The sequence below is a fragment of the Nymphalis io genome, chromosome 4, assembly GCF_905147045.1.
Source record: "Nymphalis io chromosome 4, ilAglIoxx1.1, whole genome shotgun sequence".
Lineage (NCBI taxonomy): Eukaryota > Metazoa > Arthropoda > Insecta > Lepidoptera > Nymphalidae > Nymphalis > Nymphalis io.
In genome coordinates, this window is record NC_065891.1 from 3,259,009 (window position 1) to 3,280,459 (window position 21,451).

The 21,451-nt window shown below is 30.9% G+C and overlaps 1 protein-coding gene across 3 annotated transcripts in view; it reads right to left on the minus strand.

The window, feature by feature from the left end:
- Positions 1-21,451, minus strand: part of LOC126781659 (hemicentin-1-like) — a 372,002-nt gene that overhangs the window by 97,740 nt on the left and 252,811 nt on the right. For all 3 annotated transcript variants that reach the window (XM_050506615.1, XM_050506614.1, XM_050506613.1), the window contains exon 3: positions 6,218-6,374. In XM_050506615.1, the coding sequence (XP_050362572.1) occupies positions 6,218-6,374 (157 nt within the window). The remainder of the gene's footprint in view (positions 1-6,217; positions 6,375-21,451) is intronic.

The window sequence follows — 21,451 nt, forward strand, 5'->3', positions numbered from 1 at the left end:
TCATACCAGAAAAATATTGGGTTGTTCTGTCTCCTTAAAATAAAGTGAATAAAAAAGTTCTTCATTCTTCAAAGTTTGAACAAAATTCTTCGCAAACTAAAAAAAACTTCCCTCTTTGGGTGACTTTGAGCCTTCTTATGAGGCCCGTAGTGGGCGACTAAGTCTTTGATCCGTAAGTCATCACTGGCAACACACACTGGTCGAAGACTTTCGACTTGAGACACTGCGGTCTTTGGGATGAGAAGATGTCGTGAAGCTTCCCATATGTTACCCAGCCGAGTTGGATTCGTCGATTGACTTCTTTCTCGAAGTAAGACCCATCTAGTTGGATGGTCTGACCTAGGTAAACTTGTTCAGAGGCCCTGCTGAGGTCATTAGCCTAGTGTCGATTCCGCTCTTCCAAGGTTTTAGCCATAATCACTATGGCGTCACTACACGGCATTGAGGTTAATCACTAGTGGAAGTATATATATATATATATATATATATATATATATATATATATATATATATATATATATATATATATCACTATGGCGTCACTACACGGCATTGAGGTTAATCACTAGTGGAAGTATATATATATATATATATATAATTCAGCTTTTTAAGTTTCGAACTACCTATTTAAATGTGTATGAGTAGTACATAGCGACAATGAATGAATTTTGAAGGTTAAGTATAAGAATAATTTGCTGAAATTAATTTGGACTCAATATTGTTCAATTTCAAATTAAGGAAACATTTCTATATAAAACTCAATATTTATATAACAAACTTAAATTCAACAAAATTGACTTGTAAATAATAAATAAACAGACGATCAAATAAGCACATTACAATTAGTAAGTGCCTAAGCAATAAGAAATTATTAATATTCTAACGAAGCTATCCTAAGCTATAGCCGACATGGCCCAGTGGTACCGAATTTTCATGGGCTTAATGTTTATAATTAATCTCGTGCTTGAGGGTGAAAGAAAACATCTACCCGCACCACCAACCCGCCTTGGAATTGGAACCCGCAGCGTGGTGGAATAAGATCCAAAACTTCTCCGCAAAAAAAGGAAAGGAGGCCTTAGCCCAGCAGTGGGACATTCACAGACTGTTACTGATTGATATCCTTATATAAAACACACTGGAAAACGGACACAAATCATTGATATTTTAATAGTAAGATAATAATGAATTGACTGGGATCAATAAATAAAATAGGTTGATCAAAATACATAACATAAAACCTATCGTAACTCGAGCAAAATACTTTCATCCAGATACATAGTCATGGGTGGCATCTATCCGTCCTTGTATTTGTATCCATTAAATAGGCGGATTCTACGGAACCACCTCGTTCGTCTCCGAAGTCTGAATTAATCCCGGTAAGAAATCCCGGCGTGCACGGCTTAACGCCGGCGATGAGGTCACAAGTCTCACAATTAACAGATTGAGATGGATGTTGTATTCGTGACTGCAACGAATTCTTGTTCTATTTAGATTCAAATATCTTCTTTATTTTGAATTTCAGTTACTAACATTAAGTTTTATTTAATTAAAGGTTTAACTTATAAATGTTATTTAGCGAGTAATTAGTTAAACAATGCTGTGTTCTCATCTTTCGAATGTCAAATCAATAACGACAGAAAGAGATAAATCAGTGTTTAACCCAAAAACCATAACGTTTATTAGTGAAGGACTATAAAAAATGTAAGTGTGAATTGAACTATTCTTGCTGAAGGATTAGAAAATATTCCTAATAAAGATCTTATTTGCTCATAATAAATATTGTCAATCGCGTAACACTTTTTGTAATGTTGATAGAATAATTAAGACAGTATTTGAACAGTATGGTACAATACCCACTAAATTATGTACTACGTTAGGTCCTGAATTCAAGCCATAGATTAGGCGATCTAAGTTAGAGTTTTTCTGTCAAAAAATTATTAGTTGACAAAACTCCTGTGCTTCCGAGAAGCATGTAAGGACTAACGTCCTCCGTTTTCTCTTCTCTCGTCATTCTGCTCGTGTCGGATTGCCCTCCCATCGTATTACAAGATTTAGAGTGTACCGACTAAATATTATATATAAATATAGTCTTTAAATTGATAAACGATAACTTATAATGAATCAGCTCATTTGCTTTTTCTTCACACAATAAATTTTCATAAGGTGAAAAGTTTTACGGTTACAGGATAAATTAACAATTTTTACGCAAGCGATTTACGTTGAAAAGTGAACAGAAGTAATATATCTTACTTGTATACAAAGGTTATGGCGGAAATTTTATGCTACGCGAGTTTTGGACAGCAGAATGTAAAAGGGTCGACCCTTTGTCGAGGTTTTAATATTGGGTATTTTTTTCTTGTTTCTGTTATCTGCTTGAAAACATATGTAGCTTAGATCATTTGAATATTTTTTCCGTTGATTGATCTTTATACATTTTGAAGTTTCACCAAATTGATGTGTAATTAAAAATATTCAATGGGATCGTATTAATTACAGATAGCTATTGTATCTACATTTATCATTTAATTCCAATTGCTGATATTAATAAAACCATCAATTATATTATCATGTTAATTTAAAGATTTGTATAAATACAAATTAAATATTATTAATTATTTTATTACTATTATTATTAAAGCATATCAACAGTGCGTTGTTTACTTAAATTAAAAAAAAAAAACAAAACACTTTTAATTGTTTTGTTATCACTTGTCACAGTTTTAAGCTATCATTAAACGATAGCTTTCTTAATATAAACAATACTACAATATATGTAGGCTTAGATTTGTAACTTCAGTGTTATCCTTATTTTACTTCCAAACAGGAAAACTCAGCCCCTTGACGTACGTAGTAACTAAAGATAGACAACTGACTGACATTGATATTGTACGATAAGTATATTATGGTTATTCTCATGATATAATGTCTTGCGATATATTACTTTAGGATAACGGGTAACTTTGACTACCTCGTTGGTCAAACGCGATATAAGCTCAGACCCGCAGATTCCGAGGTCCTGGCTTAAAATTCCAGGTCAGGCCACTGAAGAATTATTGGGTTTTTCTAACGCAAAATACTCGGTAGTAGACCGGAGTCTGGAAGTTGGAAGTGTGTAATCCCGTACCTAGGAAAATACGTAAAGTCATTCCTATGCCTGAACTTTTTCCGGTCACGTCGAATTGTGAGAGTAAGGGAATAGAGAGTGCATCTGCGTTTGCGTACTCACATGTGAACTATAATATGTTCTGCACAATTGATTATCTCGCTTGTGATTGGCCACCGTGAAGTCGGTCAAAAGGAGATCATAGTTAGTAATTTATTATACCATAGACATATATATTATGTCTATGGTATAATAAATTACATAATAAATTACAATTATATAACATTATATATATATATATATATATATATATATAGAATAGGAAGGACGAGCATATGGGCCACCTGATGGTAAGTGGTCACCAACCCATAGACATTGGCATGTTGGATGTCAACCATCGCTTACATAGCCAATGCGCCACCAACCTTGGGAACTAAGGTTTTATGTCCCTTGTGCCTGTAATTACAACAATATCAAGTACTGCTGTTTTGCGGTAGAATATCTGATGAGTGGGTGGTACCTACCCAGACGAGTTTGCACAAAGCCCTCCCACCAGTAACATTTGACATTTGCATACCATCTTATGGTTGCGGTGGCGGAATTTTAACCATTGTAACATTAAAAATGAACCAACAACTTTGCAAACAAATAATATGAATTTGAAAAATGTAGGCTGTAACAATTATATAGAAAGTAACGCATATTCTTGAATTTGTTGGCTGAAATCTTCATCACATCTTAACGGGTAACAAGATATGTATAGAGACGATAATTATATCGGCCAGATAATACTATAGTATAGAAGGTGGACTCGTAAATAAAATAAGTATAAAACATCATTTTGCCACCAGACAAAGGTTGTTTAAAAAATAAAAGATTATAATATATATATTATTATTACTCAAGAGAGCTGAGTAAGCAAGACTAGGAAAAGGGGGACAAAGGATGCCTTAATCTCCATATTCAGTCTCAAGGGGATATCTAATAGCTGTAGGCGTTAAACCTACTCGCTCGACACTTTATAATATTGACTTTCCTAAAAGTGCCTCCAAGTCGCCCTGTTCCGATATAAAAAAACAGTAGAAAAATGTTTTTATATAATCTATTGATACGCGAATATATATTTTTTATTTTACAAAGGAAGTGAAATAAAACTTTTTATATTACTCGAAATGTACAGTACATTTCGCCATAAAGCCATAAAATCTAGTAAATAAAGTATAAACGTTTAATTTGTAATGTTTAACTGAAAAAACTTCTAAGCCAATACATAAAGCAAATCATACCAGGAGATGCAGCGTATTTTGGCGAAGGTTTAAACATAAATACGAGTATAATATTAATATATAATTAGCTAAACTCGGCAGTTTCATCTGCTTCAGACTATTAACGTGACAAACATGAATTTAATATTCTTGTGTATGTATAAAAATGTAAGGGTTCGTAAATATTCTATTAATAGGGAAAATACATTTCTCCTCTTTGAGAAAGCTTGGGGCATGTGCTGAGCTACATCAACGCGGCTTGCCGGATACACATACATATCAGATTTTCATTTGATACGTGTAGGTTTATATATAATGTTTTCCTTCACTGCCGAGAACGATATGAAATATAAAAGGAGACGAAGCATACGCTCCTTAAAAAATACAAATTTTCGTAAAAAATAGACGTATTATATCCACAAGCTTAGTATTTATACAATTTCAATCAGAAAGAGCAGGGAATAGATATAAGTATAGTTGTGTTTCGTTTTGAGTGAGTGAGTCAGTGTAACTACATGCACAAGGGACATAACATTCTAGTTTCTAGGCTTGGTTTATTAGCGATGTAAGGAATGGTTATATTTTCGGACGACCCAGAAGGTTATGGGTTCGATACCCACCCAGAAGAGACATTTGTGTGCATGAACATGTCTGTTTGTCCTGAGTCTGGGTGTAATTATCTATATAAGTATGTATTTACAAAAGAAAAGTAGTATATTAGTTGTTTGGTTTCCATAGTACGAACTCTGCTTAGTGTGGGCCGTGTGTGAATAATATCCTAGGATGTTATTATTATTATTGTAGCTATGGACAGTGGTGACCGTATTTTCTATATTTTTTATCTATTTTCTTGTTCAATTTGGTATTTGCTTAAATAACCAAATGATTACATAGAAAACTTAACAGTGATTGCAGTCTTAAAACTTTCATATTGTATATAGTCAATTTCATAAATAAAATTCGGGGGTTAAGGCATACATTTTTACCGAAGTTACGTTTGACTTATCACTTAGTCAGCGTCACGTCAGGACGTGACCACGACAGGTGCAGGCTTGACGTAGCAGCGGGCATAATAAAAAAGTACGAATGCAGCTCTAACACGAATATCATATTATATAAATAAATACATTGGCTTATATATATTATATAAATAAATATATTATTAAATAATTGCCTTGACTTAAATTTATTCCCTCTCGACTTTATACAAAATAAAAGACTGACATGAGTCGTATTGCTATTCTCTATATATTTTCTATTTTGTATGAATATGTATTACGATATTTTAGTCTGAATTGAAACATTTTTGTAGACATCGTTCAATACGAATGGAAGTCCATTATTTTTTGTAATTTCACCCGGCTTGGGAACTCTTGGTATCTATTTATAACGCCATTGTCTTCCACAGACGTTACCACTTAGAGTTTCGTTTCTGTAAGATTCTTCTGTATTAAAATATGAAAGTTTTTAAACGGAGAAACGCTAAGATTAATCTTTCATAGAAACTAAGTTCCCAAGTAAAATGATAAACTACCATGATATCTCTTTATCTTCGAGAATGAGAACGGATAAAGAGCGGGTATAATTTAAAAATACATCTTCAAAACTGTTTCAAAGATCTTCACACGTAAACTAGACTGGTTTATTTTAAATCTACTTTATTTAAAATATCATTCCGCACTTTTAATCGAGCTAAAAGAATCAAAAATAGAATTATAATTGTCAAATGTGTCCCCAAAACAATATCTTTATAATTCACACTATATAAAAGAACATATTCAAAACGGACAACGAACGAGATAAAAATAAAACACGTGACCTATTTGCATTACCCAGCTCTGTTACATACCTGTATACAGGATTGTCGTCTCTATACCACACGACGAGTAGCAGGCTGTCATTGCGTTGCGGGGGACGCGAGTCACAAGGCAAGTCCGCTTCGCCGCCAACGACGGATGATACGCGTGTAACTGTCCCGGTGACTGATGATGATGACAACGAACTACCTGATATGGGGAGAGAATTTATTAGATGATTTATTAAACATGCCTTTAGTACCGTTTTATTTTAGTCGATTTATTTTGTTATGTGTGTGTGAAGTGTAAATTGGTAACACAAGCTTATATTACATTTTTTGGTGTATATGTGTTATATTATTATTGTAAGAATTATGATATTACTGTAGTGTGTGTAAGAGTATACAAGCGTATCTTGTTATAGAATAAGTAATGTTGACTTGGAACTTTCATACTATGATAATTATAGGTCAGTAGTTAAGTCTTTTTATATCGGACATATAATAATTATGTTTATTATATATATTAGATTCATCGAATCTGACGAGAAAATTATCGTCAAAATTATGTTTTTTATAAGAACTTAAGTTAATAATATAATTAAATATAATGTTGTTTATTTATTTTTTGCCCTAGTAAAATACAAAAAACTAAAGAAAAACTTTTTATCATACAAATAAATAAAATTGAAGTGTATTAGTGGTTTAAAATAACTGTCTCTTTTTAAGTTAATAATGCTATTTGCTAGTTACTAAAACAACTATTCTCTTTTTTAGACTACCGCTGCTATCTAAAAATTGAAATATTTTAGGATACATTTTGAAGAATTTTTGTCACAAACCGATTTTACGCTGGCGAAGCCACGTGGTGTGCTAGTAGTTAATATAAGAAGAGATAGTCAATAACAGCCGATTTGTCTTAGTAGATGGAACATGTTGATTAAGATCGCAGACGTGATTTTTAGCTAAATAAATGAAATTTCATTTGCTGATCTATGATTATAATTCATCTTATGCTCGACGGTAAAAATACTACTGCGGTAACATGCATGTTGGTGGTATTTGCCTCATATATGCTTACCCTCTAAGCTGCTCTAGATTTCCTGAATTTATTTATCCATCAAACATTACACATACAACGAAGTGCTTTAAGAGAAGAGAAGCGCCCGTGTCAAATTGTGATGCATTTACAGGCTCTTAGTTTTACTTATAATATAAAATACAATATAAAAGCGTACAGAAAGTGGCCAAGATTGTGGTGTGCTTCCGATAATTTCAATGCTCAAAGCATCTAATCGTAGGATCTAAGACGTCGGGTCCCTTGTACCTGTAATCACACCAGCTCACTTACTCCCAATCCTTACATTTAACGCATCGTAATTGCATATCAACAGTTTTCGAGTTACGAGTTCTGAGCCGTTCCTATAAATTCTTACGTCACATACATGGGACATCGAAACTCGTGTAACATTTTTCATTGGCTCACTTTTGAATTTGAACTAATAGGTATTTCTAACACCAGAAAGCAAAATAAATCGTTTTATAAATAACCGTTTTTACCTCATATACAAGAACATAGCAATATCAATAATTATGTCAATATGCTTTAACTGATTAAAGTGGTACTTACCTCGACAACAAAGCCTGTTCTGGTAATTTTGCCTTTTGGTTCACATTATAATATTCAGGAGGAAATATTTTGTGCGAATATTGCCTGACTATGAGTGATCACTTGCCTCACCTTCATTTATCTCAAAGGAACATGTTTATATGGAACATCTTGCTCTATTACGTTATTAGTGGTTCTAAACAGATTGTGGACTTATTTTCAAAAAAATGTATTAATATAATAAAATATTAAAAGTAACCTTGAATAAATTTTCCTTTCTTTATCATTTATTATTTTTTATTCACCTATTCTTATCTTAAATAAATAATATGTTTACATAGCAGTTTGTGACTTGTTATCTATAAATGTATGAAACATTATGAATACGTAAATTCGTTGGTAAATAACGAGAGTATTTGGATAACCAAAGTAATAAAGCTAGCAAAATAACGAATATAATTATAACTAATCATAAAATGGTTTATAAATTTATTTAATGAAAATTATTATTAAAATTAAAAATTATTATAGTAATTTTCTGGTAATATTGATAAGTTATTATTGTTATATTACTCTTATTGCAATACAGTTGCAATTTTAGACAAGGCAGATAGACTAGCATATTAAAATATTATGCATTGATATCTATATAATATTTTGTAGTCAAATTGATGATGCAAATATCATTTTCTTAACATTAACTTAACATTTTATCAAAATGTATTCAATCGGAAACTAAGTTCTTTATAATATTAAAAATTGACGTAGTCCATTCATATCCTATACATAATATATATTTCATTATAAGCAATTAAATTACAGTCTTCAATTTGCAATACAAATGTCCGCAAAAAATATGAACATATTTCTTATAAACGTTTAATAGGCGCTTAGTTAACCAATAAAACTTAACTAAACTTAAATGTTAGAAGAGACTATTGTTGTTTCCAATATCATAATGTAAAAGCCTTTAAAGATACCTTAAGTTGTCAGTTATAGAAATCGTTTTAATGTTGAGTATTTCTTTGTAACTGTAATTCTGCCACATGTGTATTCCACCAACCAGCATTGCAGCAGCGTGGTGGAATAAGCTCCAAACCTTCTCCTCAAAAAGAGAGAGGAAGCCCAGCAGTGGGACATTCACAGGCTGTTACTGTACTGTAAGCAATTAAATAGTTTCATGGTTGTCAAAAACGTTTAAGTGTGATTTTATAGTGTAACAGGGAAGTTGTGGTTTAACTTTACTGTTCCGTCATATTCTACTCTTTTTCATATTCCGACATAATAAAATTTAAAGCTGCTTAGTATCCGCGGTTGAACATTGTTTGCAAAAAACGTTGACGCAGGTTCTGCGAAGTAGACATGGCTTACATTCACAATGCCGTATAATCTCTACGTATGAGAACTGACGGACGAGAGATTTAGGCTATTATTTATATATGACGTACCTAGTCTTAACAATATTTTGCGACATTATATATATTAGTGTGATATTATATGAGTGTGAAGTAATATATATTATTATAATAAAAATAATAGTTCCTTTTATGATAAAAAATCATAACTTTTTGCTGGTAAAACCCAGGATTTGAACCTCGCATTATGTAGCCTTATAAGCTAAGCACTAGACCAAAACGGCGGAAAAGAATACCTTGATCAATGGAGTTGGGGTAAACATACATTTGTTATAAAATGACGAGCTGGTTGGCGAGTTTGGTGGATGATTGCCTTACACGCCGAAAGGTTGTGGGTTCGATTCCCACCCGGCATACATATTTGTGTGCATGAACATGTCTGTTTGTCCAAAGTCTGAGTGTAATTATTTATATAAGTATATATTTACAAAAGAAAAATAGTATATGTAGTATATAAGTTGTCTGGTTTCCATACAGTACAAGCTCTGTACAAGCTTAATTTGGGATCAGATGGCCGTGTGTGAAAAATGTCCCAGGATATTATTATTATTATAAAATATGCTATAGCTCAATTAAGATCATCATCATATCGGAAATAACAACAAAATGAAATGTTGATATTTCTCAAACGAAACAAGATGAATATTAAGATAATAAATTACATTTCATGTGACTCGCAAAAGCCTTGACTACAAAAGTAATAATTAATATCAAATTCCGAGGCTACACATCATTAAACATTTTTTATTAAATATCGCTAAGGTTTCATATTTCGTTACATCAAACCCTCTACCTTTGAACGCAAGTCCTAGTTCGCGTTATTGAATTCTTTACGGACATATTTTCGAGTAAAGCGTAAACAAAATATTGTTACCCAAACTAGACCGTTCGATAGGTGCCTGAGGACTTGAAAAGGATTGGAAATCTGGGTCATATTTTGAGACTCCTAATGGATTTGTGTTGTGCTAAATCCTTAGGCTCTATAGTTATATGAGACATTTTAACGTTGCTTTGTAGCGAAGTTATGTAGTCGTGAGCATTTTTATATATTTTACACTTGCATATTATTGTATATAAGAAAATTATTCTTGAGTAGACTTCGTCCGGGTTGAACAATTATCTTTTCATTATTACAATTTTCGTAGGGATCATAAATTAAAAAAAAACATAGTGCTTATTCCTTGCTGGTAGCTTTCTATTGAATGAAATTTTAAAATCAGTTAAGTACATTTTGAGTTTATCCATTACAAAAAAACATACAAAAAAATCCCTTTATAATAATATAACTGTAGACAACCTTTATAAACATCTTTAACAGTATTATTTTTTGTATAATTAGGTATATTTTTATAAGCAAATATATACTGGGTTTAAAAAGTGAACTTCTGTTTAAGGTCCTAATTTGTTTTTTTATTGACGGTTTCTAACAAACGCAAGACTATACACATTAGTAACAGTAATATAATTCACCATATACTTCTAACCTCGGTGTAATGTGTGTCGACTGTTAGTATACCTCGTCATGTAATATTTTAGTAGTTTTTTCCCTGGTGGTATAGTTCACACGCAACGTGTAAATAATCTCTATGAAAATTGAAATATAATGTACATTTAGAAATTTAAAAATTATAGACTAATTTTATTAAACAGTAAAATAATTATTTAATTTCTGCCTCATTGGTCTATTTGCTATTTAGTAAAGCTTTAAATCTCGAAGTTCAAGAATTGGCTCATCGGATTATGAGCATAAGAGATTTGAACCTGCGATTACCTGAAGTTTATTTGAATAAATCTATTTATATATACCGGAGAATCGAAACCCATCATCGAATGCAGGTGTATCGTTATAAAGAAATCATCTCATACTACCCATTGTCCACTTCATTGCTATACAATATATGTATTTTCGATACAGTATCTGTAGGAAGAACTTTTAATATACGAGTCTGTAAAAATACTAAGAAAATTAAGTTAATTAAAGAGAAAATTCGCCCAGAAATGAGGTTTTCTGTGCTGTTATTTACTAAATTTAAAATAATTAGTCCTGTACACAATCACATATAAGTATTCGTTCATTTCAGAAAACCGAGCAAATGAAAAATTATGAATATTGCGTGTAGACCCCTATAAAATTGTCCTGGTTTACTTGGGGTGGGCGCTACCCCGTAATTTTATTTCGTTGACTAATGCGTCCATGTTCTAATATACAAACTCTCACTTATCTATTGTCTCGTTTATTCGCATTGAATATGAAAGAGACGGAACTTCTGGGAAAAGTATACTAGTTACTGACATAATAGCAATCACATATATCGCGAGAATATTTCGTAGGAAATATTCTTGTAATATGAAGAACGTAACGTAAGGTCTTGCTGAAGATATAGAGGAAAAGCTTGTTGTATTGTTTTCATTGATAACATACACATATAATAAGTTTTTAAATATTAACTCAATTCCTTGTTAAATACTCTAAAACTGAAACGAGTTTTAATTAACAGATTAACTGTCAATACAACGTTAAGAATATAAATTTAAAATAATATCGAAATTGCTATTAAATTTTTTACACGAATTTAGCTGTAAAATAGTCCAGTCTAAGTCGTTCAAAATTTTGTATAAAACGTTTAATAAGTGATATTGCAGACAAATCACATGATAAATTGATACAATATAATTCAAATATTTGGATGAGCTCCTGATTTCCTCATTAAATTGCTGGAGTTTTATGGATTTCTTTGATTTTAATTTAAACAAACAAAATTTAAAAAAACACATATGATAATTGCAAAAACAGCTTAAAGATTGTTTTTTATAGAAATGCTATATTATAAAAACATATACTATAAAATTAATAGTTTGTCGTTGTGACGAATAGCAAGTTAAAATAATTTTCCAAACTACAAACATTTATTATAAGTAACCACGATATAGTATCGTTGTAGCATAATATCGGGTTAGGAAAAATTTATAGTTGAATTTAAGAATCGTGTTCAGAGCAACATGGAGCTTGTCAAAGTTTCGTGTTAAGTAACTCGACCTTAACCCATAATTTAAGGTGCGAATGAATGAAAGTTATAAAAGATTAAGAGTTTATTTTATACTTTTATAATAATAAAAAGGTAAGGATATAAAAAACAAAATTATGACTTAATTTTTATAAAACCCTTTCATTCGATACGATTTTCGGATTCAATTATATTTTTTTAGCTATTTTCGTATTTTTTTTTTTATTTAGTTATAAATCAATTTAGTTTTATTGTGCGGCTTGTAAACATTACACAGTCAGACTGCCTCGTTCCCGAAAGTCTGAAGACTCAAATCCCGAAGTCCTGGGTTCAAACCCCAGGTCGGGCCAATAAAAAGTTATTGGCTTATTCTGTATGGAAGTTGAAAGTGAGTACGTGTACCTCAGAAAGCAAGTTAAGCCTGTTAAGTTAAGTTGGTGCTGAGCTTGAACTCTTTCCGATCCCATCGAATTAAGAGAGCAAGGGAATAGAGTGCGCACCTGTGTTAATACTCATACTTGTGCACTATATGTCTTGCACAGTTGGCTAATCTCTCTTGAGACTGGTCGCCGTGGTAGAAATCAGTTAGGAGGACATCATCATCAGTCAAATATTCTTTGGAATATGTGTTACCAAATATAGCTAATACTTTTAAAACATTTAATACATATATAATAATTCTAAACAGATTGCAAGTTGTCGAAATATTGTGAACGAAGTTAAGAGTGGTGAGGACAATAGCCCAAGGCATCAAGATCGAACTTGCGACTTTTACATCGCTAGGCAGCCCATAAGGCATTGCGCTATTGACAAAATTTACAATGAAATGCATTTATAATATTTTACGTTAGGTTAGTGTGTTTATTTAGTAGGTAAGAATCCCACATAAACCCAGTTCCCCCCCCCCATGAGAGCTGGGTACCTTCTGAAGGTCAGCGTGAAAAAAAGTGTGTCTATTATTTAAAAACATATGTGCTGATCATTATTTTTCGCTTAATTATTGTCTGATCGGTAACAAAAGTTCAATATACACTTATTATGTGTTTAAAATAGTACACAAATTAATGTAGTGTACATAAGTCGTGTTAACTGCAACATTTTTTTTAATGTTACATATTCTTTAACCTTAATAAGAGTACCTTAAATGTACATATATAGAAATGTTCTTGGAAGCTTTGTTGATTATCTAAATTGTATTTGACGAAGGTTGGCCATGACGGCAAAATGTTTGCCATATATCTATGTGTAGTCTTAGATACTGTTTCCATATTCTTAGAGCTTGGCTTGGCTACTTCATGATTAGTACTTGTTCCTTTAAAAGCTTAAATAAAAATTAACGAAGTTGCTATACCAGACTATACTATATACTAACGAGATATTAATTTATATTTTTTGGTAAAAATGCAAATTTTTCACCGAAATCCATCAATTTTTATTTTACGGCATTGCTATTCCTTAATTAATATATATTAGTATATCGCCAACTGCTGTTAAAATGTTGTTAATTTTTTAAATTTCAAGTTAAAGGTAGTTAATTAGGTAGGTAGGTAGTACATTGACATGATAGTCAGTTGGTAATTTGGTCAATTGTCGAATTTGCCATTACTGACCAATTCATTGCCTTTATGACGTCATTCATGGGCAAAACTGTTAATGATGATAATTATGTTGTACAGGTCACAGATTTATTGCCAAAATCAGTGACATATTCAGAAATTCATCAATCGTCTCAACTGCAAACGCAAAATTCCAACATTTGTTTTTTACATGAATTTGTACTAAATTAAAATATTTATTTTACTGCCATAAAGACAATTAATACGAGTGAGATGCTAATATTGACTGACATTGCCACTTAATGATTCCAGTGAAATTATAATATAAATATAATGTAAAAAAAATATATTATAAAATCATGACTATTATTAACAGGTGGTCCAATTAGAAAGAGATACCAATAAAATTGACTAATACTTTATAAATTGTATAATTATTGGTATCAGCACTAATACGAGTATGTATTTTGTATTTACCAATGGCAGGTTTACACTAAGTTTACACTAAGTTTGATACGCATGTGATATAATCGGCTTATAGTGATAGTTGAATTGTGTACTAGTTTCCTGATTTGCTTAATTTAATCTCATGTCACAATTATGATTCGCAAATTGAAGATTGACACCAATATCACAACTATCAGTGTTATTCAATATACTCTATAATTGCCGTCTCACCATTGAAAATAAAATACTTTTCTCGTTCACCAAATTTACTAACAATTATAAACAAACAAGTAAGGGAAAATATCCATGGCAGTCTTATCGATAATAATACGACCTATATTAATACGATATTTTAATGCATGTATTCTTCAAGTGTATTTAATATAATTATTATATTCAATGTCGCATATCACTTTCTGACATATCAGGATCATGTTTTGCGGCGAGTTTAGACGTTGTTCTTACATAGTAGCTGAGATTATGATTAATTGATACCAAATAAAAGTAATTCAAATTACAATTTTTCATTACGTACGAATTTATTGTTCCGAAATCACTTAGCTAAATTTGAAATTTAACTTTATCAAACAATTATTTTGACATCTTTTAAATAAGATATTTACGATGACAGCGATCAAAATAATATATTTTATTTAGTCCGACGGAGACACTTAGTTCGGAAATGGTTGTCTGCTACAGACAATTTCACAGTTAATTTTCGATATTCAATTCTCAATTCAGCGAATGGTAATTAGGGAGATGTTTCACTCACACTCTGACTAATTGTATTTTTTCCTTCAATACTAAAAATCATATCAAGTGTATAGCGCTACATTTAAAAAAAAAATACATTTGGAAGTAATTTCATCGTGGTAGGAATTCATTCGATTCAAACGGCTTTTGTCTTAATAAGATAACTATAAATACGAATGAATAACATGTAAACTAAAATACGTGTGACCAAATTTGATCCTAAGTGCTACGAAATCTTGGTGTATTAGTTATATTAAAATAATACTTCGCTAAATGGAATACGTGGTCGTTTTATGAATAGATCTGTGTTTCGCCTTACCACAAATATATACTGACTGAAATTATAGACTTTGGTTAGTTCGCTAACTGTCCAACTTGTTGCTAACAAATACTTGGGAATACTGGACCTATATAATAACTTGAAGGATATTGATAAATAACTTTGTTACTTGACTGATATGGTTAGACTTTTTAAATATAATTGATCTATTTAATTCTGTAATCTCAATTGGGCTTTAATAAAGGCATTAAATCGTATTCAGGTATATTATAATTCTATTTTCAAATATAAACTTTTTAAAGTCAATAATCCTTGTTAAGCAAGGATATCTTTCTCGAAGTTATTTATTTACAGTAAACATATTAATTAAAGCATATAGTTGGTTTTTAAATACTTCTTGGATGACACGTGGTACTATACATAATTAAATATAGAAACAACAGTTCCTCTCCTAGTAATTATATCGCAAAACAGCAATGTTTGTATTACTGTATTCTGTTATAAACCTACCTTAGACATTACAATAACAGGCAAAGTTTTTATAATATATTTATCGGAGTATATTTTCATTGTATGATTATTTGTTTGACAATTAAGAATGCTAAACCATTATTTTTTAACAACATTCAATCAAGTAATAGCGTTTGTTAATAATTTTATTCATATAATCGCTGGTAATACAAGAATATTCTCAGTAATAGTTAATTTATTTAAAACCGTATATCTTGAATTACGAATATCAAGACTGTTAAATGTAACATTAGCCGTATAATTCTAGTATCTGTTACGATAGTAATTAGCTTATCTCAGATTGGCACCTCATTGGCTGATCGCGTGATCGCTTAGTAATTATACCTGCAAAAAGCGAAATGATTCATGCAAAAGTGTAATCTTGACGAAAATTAAATACATTATATAAGCATCGATTATTCGTAAGTACATAAAAATGTTATTTTAGAATTTTTATTTTCTAATAAGCAATTAAAATAAGCTGCATAGTAAATTCTAGGACTTTACGCATATTTATATGAGTGTATTTTACCAAAAAACGAAGATACCACCAATATTCCTGCTCTAACTGAGATTTGAAATTAATTCTGACGCTGGTAACAGGACAAGCACGATAGTGGGATGCCACATGCGTTAACACAGTGGTCCCGTCTAGTGTTAGTAAAACGTCGTTAGGGATGGGAGCCGATGTGGAAAATGTTAAAGCGGACAAGCCACGCAAGTATCCGTCTTTGTTTTCAAGTTCTTTCATTTAAGTGCCATTCGCAGTTAAGCTTACACCAAATGCTGTAAAAATGATTTGAAAGACACACCACGCCATGTCTTGTTGCCTACACTAATGACAGCTAAAAATAATTACTCTTCAACTGAGAATACTGTAAGATTTGTATATAAGATTTATTTTTTATCTATATAAGTATAGTAGATGAGCTGGTTGGTGTGGTTGGTAGATACTTGCCTTTCGCGCCGCAGGTCGTAGGTTCGTTTCCCACCCAGGACAAACATTTGTGTGCATGAACATGACTGTTTGTCCTGAGTCTGGGTGTAATTATCTATGTAAGTATGTATTTATAAAAGAAAAGTAGTTTATGTAGTATAATAGTTGTCTGGTTTACATAGTACGAGCTCTGCTTAGTTTGGGATCAGGTGGCCCTGTGTGAATAATGTCCTAGAATATTATTATTATATTTATGTAAAAAGAATATAAAAAGTATACTTAATTTATAGACAATGCATAGAGAAAATAAATGTTTTAGATTCGCAAAATTGAAAAAGATAGATAAATACATTTATGCATATATAATAGCTTATATGTGACTTGATAAATTTCATTGCAATAAAATATAATAATAAATATATATAGATATGATATGCTTTAATTATAAGAAAGTATTTTAATTATTGAAGCATAATTAATGTAGCGAAATATAATTGTGTTAGACACAGTCACAGTCTAATTAGTAGACAGTCATTGTCTAATTTGAAACTGTTCGTACATAAGAATTCTACCAGAAGGTCGATTATAAGAATCTTACAATAAATCTTTGGTATAGCAAAAACATAATATTTTCTTATTGGAGGATACTTTATCAAAAAAAAAGGTATATTATAGATGTAAACATGTTATAATAATAGTTTAATGCAGTAAAGATTGCATGTTATGGAAGCATTCATCAAAACCGTTTCTGCTTTAATGCTAATTTTAATGCTAATGGGCCATACGGTAAGTGGTCACCACGGCTTCTAGATATCGACACTGTAAGAAATTCATCATTTCGGTCAAAATGCTGCCAATCGCGTGGCTCTGGCAAGAAATTCTAAACAGCAGCTGGAAGTGGGGAGATTTACAATGACGATTTCAATACCTACTCAGACAAGCTTTTACAAAACCAAACCTAAATAGCCAAGTTTTTTTTTAAATAAATATTATTATACTTTATTATAATAAAAAAATATAAGTTGTTTTAATTAATTGGAATTCATCTTCTGAATTTAGACAAAGAAAACATTTTAAGACCCGACACTCAAACGTTTTATTTGTATTACGTAAATACTTATTATAACCAAAATGTTATTATAGTTACAGCACTTATAAATATTTTTATACGATTATGATTTGTATAACAATCGAGTAAATGCGAAAATTGCGTGCGTATTCCCTGTTTTCCCTCTACGTGACGTCGTCGTAAAATTTTATATTTTTTTCACACGTATTTAATTTAATGATATTTAACGTAACATTTACTTTCATCTTAAAATTAATTATAATTAGTTTTGAAGTTAACTATGTGGGTTGTTTCATTTAAGTATTTTTATATATAAAAGTAATAACAACTTTCTCGTTTTTTCTTAGAACACAGTTAATAGCGCGTTAGCGTTGTAGGGAATGCCTAATGCCTGTTACTAAGTACATGGCTATAAGCAGAGGTGACCACTCCAGGTGACCTATTTACCGAAAGAGTACGGTATTTTTCTACTAATACATATACATAAGCGTAAACAGACTTGGGGACGGATAAAGGACATTTATGGTATAAATAAATTAGGCCTTTTATAGTCGCAATAAGCTTAGTCATTAATTTTATTTATTTTAAAGCCTTCTTATGATTAAAATGTCATAATGTATAGGGAAGTTTAATTAATTTCATGACCTATTCTGTATTAAGTATGAAAATGTATCATTATCAACATATATATTTACCATAAACTGTTTTAATAGCGTGCAATAAATACAATTATTGAATTAAACTAAAATAATCCTATATACTTCAGATGAACAACGATCGAAATGTTGCATTGTAATTTACGAAGTGGGGCTTTGTGTAAGCTTGTCTGGATAGGAACCACCCACTCATCAGATATTCTACCACCAAACAATAGCAATACTTAAGTATTGTTGCGTTCCGGTTTGAAGGATGAGTGAGCCAGTGTAACTACAGGCACACGGTTTAACATCTCATCAAAAAAATAATTAAAAAAAGAAATTTTATAAAATGATGTGGAATTACATAATTGTTAGGTTAGGTATTTAAAATTTCTAAATCTTCCTTCGTTTTATTCAATTGTAAAAAATTCAAATGGCGACCAGAGCGTGGTTAACTTTAGCCACCATTTTGAACTAAAATGCGAATCACTTTTGCAATATAACCTACCTATTGCATACATTCCAGAATATTTTTTTACTAAAATTACAATATTGATTTTGTATAACAAATTCTTACACTATTTACCTTGCAAATGATATAATGATAATGATATATTTTGCCTGTGTTCGTTCTTGTAAGTGTGAATTAAAAAACAAGTACTCCGATACATATGAACTACATTTAATAACGATCTAAATTTAGGAATACACGTGCGTTAGAGGCGAAGTTCGGATAGTGATTCGAGCGCGTTAACATGCAGGGAACATTATGCAAATTAAACAAAAATGCTTACTGTAGTATAGGTAGGCCCAATCTAATCAATGTAGAATAATGTAATAAAAATAATTATAGCAATCAGTGATAACGTTTTTTTACGTCTTTATGCATTTTATTTGTCTATAGTGCTTCAATAAAAGTATGATTTTAACTTTTATTCCTATTACCAATATCAATAAATTGATCTCAGGTCGCATCGTTGTAATTACAGGCACAAAGGACATCATAGTTGGTGGTGACCCAAGGTTGGTGGCGCATTGGTGGTGTAAGCGATGGTTAACATTTCTTACAATGCCAATGTCTATGGGCGTTGGTGACTACTTATCAGGTGGCTCATATGCTCGTCCGCCTTCCTATTTTATAAAAAAATTAAATGATACATGTAAAAATAATATACCGTTTCGAAGAAGGTTTTAATATACAATATCCGCTTCTTAGTTCATCCGTTTACATTTAAGATTATTGTTATTGACGTGAATTTCGTGTTCTTGTAAATCGATAGTGAAATATACATGTTGTTTTTAATTGTCTTCATCTGTGAAGTGAGTGATGAAATCTCTAGATTAAATTCAATTAGTTCTTCGACAATAGCTTTGTCTCATGGTCATCATCAATATTAACAATTCTTATAGTCAAATTTATATATAATGCTAATACAACATATTAAAGACCAATATTGCTATAACACAAGCAATATAACTGCCGCACAGCAATCCAAGTTAATGAAGGAAATGTTGTTGTAGAGTCCAATGCACATTTGTATTTGCATATAAACACTTTATTGCCATCAATAATCCTAATATTTAGATTGCGGTGCGTGGTCACAAATACATGCGGTTATATTAAAGTAACGTAAATCTCAATTACGGAAAAGATACATCAAAGGCACGTAGAATAGATATGTGGAGACACGATTATCCAAATAAAAAAGAAAATTCGATACAAAATTTACCATTCAAATTAGAAAATTACTATGATATACATAAACAATAATCTTTAAGACATAATGGAAATGGGACTAACTTTGTTCTCAATTTGAAAACGATACAGATTATTCGATATAATATTATTATATTAGTATGTATCGAAAAATCTTTTTTCGTTTATATGGTTGGTATAAGTAGTACCCGATACTTTTTCTGATTAATAGGCTTACTTGAAATGAAGCAAAAAATCTGAAAGCGTATTTTATCAATAATCAATTTAGTGCAAGGTTAGTTAACGATATTTTATTATCATATATATTTAGTTTCTAATTTATAGTAATAGTATTAAATACTGATTTTGCTAACAATTCACAATAATTCATTAATAATTTACAAATAAGTACAACAGCAGACAGTATAAATCAAATACAATTAATTTATAATAGTACTGAGTTGTCTGTAAAACTACAATAAAAGAAACAACCTTATAAAATTCTGAAACAAACAAGAAAGTAATCAGTAACTAAACGCTATGAAACTAAATAATGAGATACTTGAAATGATTAACAAACTTGATTCAACTGTAGTAGCATTTCAATTATTGATCTTACTAAAAGAAACACTGTTCATTAATTCTAAGTAAATTATTATCAAACAGTACAATTTTCTACCGTAATACATATAAAATACATGTGTTCAGTTTTTGTTCCACTCGAAAAGTTTACTGGAAATTTACATAACACTGCGGTGATACAGAACACACACAGTCAGTTGAGACACACGTAGGATTAATTCTTATGTCTGATTAGTCTCAGCTGTATTGTTATAATGACAAGATATTCCATTTACATTATTTCCATTATTCTGTCTTAAATAAAAAATATTAATGAATAGTTGTAATGGTAAGTAATAAGTCTCACTTTAGGGAGAGAAAAAAATTAAAACGTGTTAAATATTTTTAGTCAACATCCATGTTTCATAGATGTATTTCTTGGTCGGTTGTAGCGGTTTGAAGGATGAGCAAAGCGACTTGACATCATAGAACACATGAACGAAGCCGCATTGACAGTTTAAGGAATGATTTATACTGCTAACTCGACCATGTCTAGAAACAGTAGTGCTATTTTGTAGGAACATAATCGTGAAATGTGGGAAAGTGTTATGCAACATTTACTTTAATAAATATAATATTTAAGGATACATGCATTGAAATTTCATATCAATAGAAGAACATATCAGAGAGACTCAGTAAGTTCTTATAGAATACCAATGCTGATATAGCCAGACATGAGATTATAACTCTATTATTAAATATCATAAATATGCACAATTTATTATTCCATAAAATATTATGAAGATGATAAA